At 40.5% G+C, this 6,000-nt stretch overlaps 1 protein-coding gene across 1 annotated transcript; it reads right to left on the reverse strand.

Moving 5' to 3' along the window:
• Nucleotides 1-3,254: 3,254 nt before the first annotated feature.
• Nucleotides 3,255-4,241, reverse strand: LOC137137653 (uncharacterized; the record flags this gene model as incomplete). Its single annotated transcript, XM_067524190.1, has 1 exon — nt 3,255-4,241. A coding segment is annotated over one exon (861 nt), but the record flags the coding sequence as incomplete, so codon positions are not given.
• Between the last annotated feature and the right edge of the window lie 1,759 nt (nt 4,242-6,000).

The raw sequence follows: 6,000 nt of genomic DNA on the forward strand, positions 1-6,000 counted from the left end.
ACAAAAAGCAACAACAAAACATCGGGCAGATTGGTAGGACCAGTAGCTTCACGCTAGAATACACACAGCTTCAAAGCCGGGGGACACATGCAGAAAGGGACAGAGGGGACAGAGGAGGACAAAGACAACTACGGGAGAGAACACACAGAGTTAATGACATACAGTGGTGACAATTGCGGGATGAGAGGAGAGGAGAGATGGTCAAGAGGAGGAAAGGAGCTCAGTGCATTGGGGGGTGGGTCCCCCAGCAGTCTAAGCCTATGGCAGCATAACTATAACTAACTATATGCTTAATTAAAAAGGAAGGTTTTAAGCCTAGACTTAAAAGTAGAGAGGGTGTCTGCTTCCCGAATCTGAACTGGGAGCTGGTTCCACAAGAGAGGAGCTTGATAGCTAAAGGCTCTACCTCCCATTCTACTTTTGGAAATTCTGGGAACCACAAGTAGGCCTGCATTCTGAGAGCGAAGTGGTCTACTGGGATGATATGGTGCTATGAGGTCTTCTAAATATGATGGAGCCTGACCATTCAGAGCTTTATATGTAAGAAGCAGGGTTTTAAATTCTATTCTACATTTAATGGGAAGCCAATGGAGAGAAGCTAGTGAAGGTGAAATATGATCTCTCTTGCTAGCTCCAGTCAGCACTCTTGCTGCAGCATTTTGGATTAATTGCAGGCTCTTTAGGGAGTTACTGGGGCATCCTGAAAGTAGGGAATTACAGTAGTCCAACCTAGAGGTAACAAATGCATGGACCAGTTTTTCGGCATCACTTTGAGACAGGATGCTCCTAATTTTGGCAATGTTCCGTAGGTGGAAGAAGGCTGTTCTAGAGATTTGTTTTATATGTGAGTTAAAGGACAGATCCTGATCAACAATAACTCCAAGGTTCCTTGCAGTAGTACTGGGGGCCAGACTTATGCCATCTAGTGTAACAATATGGTTGGACATCATATCTCTGAGATTTTTGGGCCCAAATACTATGACTTCAGTTTTGTCTGAGTTTAAAAGTAAAAAATTGTGGGACATCCAGGCCTTTATGTCTTGTAGGCATGCTTGAAGCTTTATTAACTGATTATTTTCATCTGGTTCCATAGATAAATATAGCTGGGTATCATCAGCATAACAGTGGAAATTTATGGAGTGTTTTCTAATAATGTTGCCTAAAGGAGACATATATAAAGTAAAAAGTATTGGTCCTAACACAGAGCCTTGTGGAACTCCATAGCTAACCTTTGTGTGCATGGAGGATTCATCATTAACATGAACAAATTGAACTCTATCAGATAGATAAGATTTAAACCAACCTAGTGCAGTTCCTGTAATTCCAATTTCATGTTCCAGTCTCTGTAATAAAATGTTATGATCAATGGTATCAAATGCAGAACTAAGATCTAACAGAACAAGTATAGAGACTAGTCCATTATCTGAGGCCATGAGAAGATCGTTGGTGACTTTTACCAGTGCTGTTTCTGTACTATGATGAACTCTAAATCCTGACTGAAAGTCTTCATACAAATTATTCCTATGAAGGTGATCACATAATTGTTTTGCGACTACTTTTTCAATTATTTTAGAAATAAAGGGGAGATTAGATATTGGTCTGTAATTGGCTAAAACACCTGGGTCAAGAGAGGGTTTTTTAAGTAATGGTTTAATTACAGCTACCTTATAGGCCTGTGGTACATAGCCTGTTTCTAAAGATAGATTTATGATATCTAATATGAATGTATCTATTAAGGGTAAAGCTTCCTTGAGCAGCTTAGTTGGAATAGGGTCTAGCAGACAGGTTGTTGGTTTAGATGAGGTAATAATTGAAGATAGCTCAGGCAGATCTATGGGTAAAAAGCAGTCTAACAGGGAGTGGGGCCTTATCGATGACTCTAGCACTGCTGTACATGAAGATCTATCTGTAATTTTTGGGGGGAGGATCTGGTGAATTCGTTCTCTAATAGCTACAATTTTATACATAAAGAAGGTCATGAATTCATTGCTGCTCAAAGTAAAGGGAATAGTAGGCTCAACAGAACTATGGCTCTTAGTCAGCCTGGCTACAGTGCTGAACAGAAACCGGGGGTTGTTCTTGTTTTCTTCTATTAATGATGAATAATATGCTGTTCTGGCATCACTGAGAGCTTTTTGTACATTTTTAAACTATTTTTCCAGGCTAAATGAGATTCTTCTAACTTTCTGGAACGCCACTTCCTTTCTAACTTTCGTGTTTCCTGTTTTAAGTTGCGTGTTTGTGAACTATAACATGGAGATCGCCTCTGCTGGTTTACTGCCTTCTTTTTTAGAGGGGCAACACTATCGAGTATTGTACGTAGTGAGGCTGCAGAATTGTCAACAAGATAATCTACTTGTGCAGGAGTAACATTAAGGAGACTACTTTCCATTGTATTAACATATGGTGAAGCAAATGATGAAGAAATAATTTCTTTAAATTTGTTGACAGCTTTTTCACTTAAGCATCTGCTATAGTGGAATTTTTCCCTAACTGCTATATAGTTATTGTAAATTCAAATGTTATTAAAAAATTGTCAGACAGAAGAGAGTTGTGAGGAAATATGGTTAAATTATCCGCTTCAATTCCATACGTAAGGACAAGGTCTAACGTGTGACTAAAACAGTGAGTGGGTTTATTTACATTTTGGGAAAAACCAATTGAATCTAATAATGAATTAAACGCAGTGCTCAGGCAGTTACTGTCAGCATCTACATGAATGTTAAAGTCACCCACTATAATGACTTTATCTGTACTAAGCACTAAATCAGATAGAAAATCGGAAAATTCAATCAAAAACTCTGAATAAGGGACTGGAGGACGGTACACGATAACAAATAATAGTGGTTTTTGAGTTTTCCAGTTTGGGTGTGAAAGGCTAAGAGTAAGGCTCTCAAATGAGTTATAACTATGTTTAGGTCTAGGGTTTATTGATAAGCTACAATGGAAGATTGCTGCAACTCCTCCACCTCGGCCTGTGCTTATGGAACATGATAATTAATATGACTTGGGGGGGTTGACTCATTTAGACTGACATATTCTTCCTGCTGCAACCAAGTTTCAGTGAGACAAAATAAATCGAATTGATGATCACTTATTAAGTAATTTACTAACAGAGATTTGGAAGAGAGAGATCTGATATTTAATAATCCACATTTAATAGTTTTGGGGTTTTGTTCTGTAAGAGGAGTAGTCTTAACTTTTATTAGGTTATTATGATTAACTCCTCTTGTTGTCATATTTACTTTATGTAATTTAGGTCGGGGAACAGACACAGTCTCTATAGATATGTGGGAGTTGTGGGGGGGTGACGGTTGTAAGGACACTGCAGAGAGGCGTGTAGGACTGGATCTCTGCATCCTAGGCTCAACTCTGGATTGTCATACTTTTGGTTGTTTAATAAAACCAGCCATATTTCTGGATAAGAAAGCTGCACCATCTAAAGTAGGATGGATGCCATCTCTCCTAATCAGCCTAGGTTTTCCCCAAAAACGTTTCCAATTGTCTATGTAGCCCACATCGTTTGCTGGACACCACCTAGACAGCCAGCGGTTGAATGACGACATGCGGGTGTACATTTCGTCACTGGTCAGATTTGGCAGGGGGCCAGAGAAAATTACGGAGTCCGACATTGTTTTGGCAAAGTTACACACCGATTCAACATTCATTTTAGTGACCTCCGATTTGCGTAATCGGGCGTCATAAACTCCCACGTGAATAATAATATTACTGTATTTACGTTTATCCTTAGCCAGGAGTTTCAAATATGATTCAACGTCGCCCGCTCTGGCCCCAGGAAGACATTTGACTACGGCCGCTGGAGTCTCTAACTTCACGTTTCTGACTATGGAGCTGCCAATTACCAGAGTTGGTTTCTCAGCGGGTGTGTCGCTGAGTGGGGAAAATCGGTTAGAAATGTGAACCGACTGGTGGTGAACCTCGGGCGTCTGTTTAGCATTACATCTCTTACGAACTGTCACCCAGCCGGACTGGCTTCCCGGCTGCTCGGGAACTGCTGGGGGACAGCTAGCAGTGGCTACGCTAGGTCGGCCTGCACCAGCTACCGGGGCCTGTCTATCTGAGTTGTTTTCCATGGTGCTGAGCCGTGCTTCCAATTCCGTGAGCCTCGCCTCCAAAGCTGCAAAAACATTACACTTATTACATATACCATTATCACTAAAGGAGGCAGAGGAAAAACTGAACATAAGACACACCGAGCAAGTGAGAGAAGGAGAAACAGAGGGAGAGAAGCCATTGCTATTGGATAACTGCTAAGCTAACGAAGCTAATATAAGTGAAATGTGGAATTTGTAAACTTTAGCTGGTTATGTTTTGCAAAAGCAGGTGCTTGTGTAATACAAGCGTATGTTACGACTAAGTATTAATTCTTGTGTGAAGAAATCACTTATTTAAGTAAAAATAACAGCTACAATTAATCAGTAAACAGTCCTTCGGTAGAAACCCAAGAGAGTGCAGAAACAGGAAGTGACGCAATACGCTTACCGCACGAGCAGCCGAACAACAGTGCAACAGTGGAGAAGAAAAACTCCCTTTTACGGAAGAAACCTCCAGGAGAACCATGCTCAGGGGGTACTGAGCAGGGTGAGTAGAAAGTGAAGAGAGAAAAGAAAAGAGCAACAAAAAGCAAAAACAAAACATCGGGCAGGTTGGTAGGACCAGTAGCTGCACGCTTGAAGACACACAGCTTCAAAGCCGGGGACACCTGCAGAAAGGGACAGAGAAGGACAAAGACAACTACAGGAGAAAACACACAGAGTTAGTGGCATACAGTGGTGAAAATTGTGGGGTGAGACAAAAGGACAGAGGGACAAGAGGAGGAAAGGAGCTCAGTGCATCAGGGGGTGTGTCTCCCAGTAGTCTAAGCCTATAGCACCATAACTATAACTAACTATAAGCTTTATCAAGAGCGGTTTTAAGCCTAGACTCAAAAGTAGAGAGGGTGTCTGCTTCCCAAATGTGAACTGGGAGCTGGTTCCACAGGAGAGGAGCTTGATAGCTAAAGGCTCTGCCTCCCAATCTACCTTTGATCTCTCTTGCTAGTTCCAGTCAGGACTCTTGCTGCAGCATTTTGGATTAATTGCAGGCTCTTTAGGGAGTTACTGGGGCATCCTGAAAGTAAGGACCTACAGTAGTCCAAGCTAAAGGTAACAAATGCATGGACCAGTTTTTCGGCATCACTTTGACACAGGATGCTCCTAATTTTGGTGAAAGAAGGCTGTTCTAGTGATTTGTTTTATATGTGAGGTAAAGGACAAATCCTGGTCAAAAATAACGCCAAGGTTCCTTGCAGTAGTACTTGAGTCCAGACTTATGCCATCTAGTGTAACAATATGGTTGGACATCATATCTCTGAGAGTTTTGGGCCCAAATACTATAACTTTGGTTTTGTCTAAGTTTAGAAGTAAAAAATTGTGGTACTTCAGGCCTTTATGTCTTGTAGGCATGTTTGAAGCTTTATTAACTGATTATTTTCATCTGGTTCCATAGATAAATATAGCTGGGTATCATCAGCATAGCAATGGAAATTTATGGAGTGCTTTCCAATAATGTTGCCTAAAGGAGACATATATAAAGTAAAAAGTATTGGTCCTAACACAGAGCTTTGTGGAACTCCATAGCTAACCTTTGTGTGCATGGAGGATTCATCATTAACATGAACAAATTGAAATCTATCATATAGATAAGATTTAAACCAACCTAGTGCAGTTCCTTTAATCCCAATTTCATGTTCCAGTCTCTATTAAAATGTTGTGATCAATGGTATTGAATGCAGCACTAAGATCTAACAGAACAAGTATAGAGAGGAGCCCATTATCTGAGGCCAAGAGAAGATCTCTGGCACGAGTCCGCCTCGTCTTAAGAGATGCTTTGTATAAAATTAATGAAAAAACAGTTAAATTGTATAAAATCCCCAGTGGTGTTTTGACCTTTAATAGTTTTTTTACTTTTAGTGTGTTTGAAATTTAAAATACAAATATA

This window comes from Channa argus, chromosome 12 (assembly GCF_033026475.1).
Source record: "Channa argus isolate prfri chromosome 12, Channa argus male v1.0, whole genome shotgun sequence".
In the NCBI taxonomy this organism is placed as follows: Eukaryota; Metazoa; Chordata; class Actinopteri; order Anabantiformes; family Channidae; genus Channa; species Channa argus.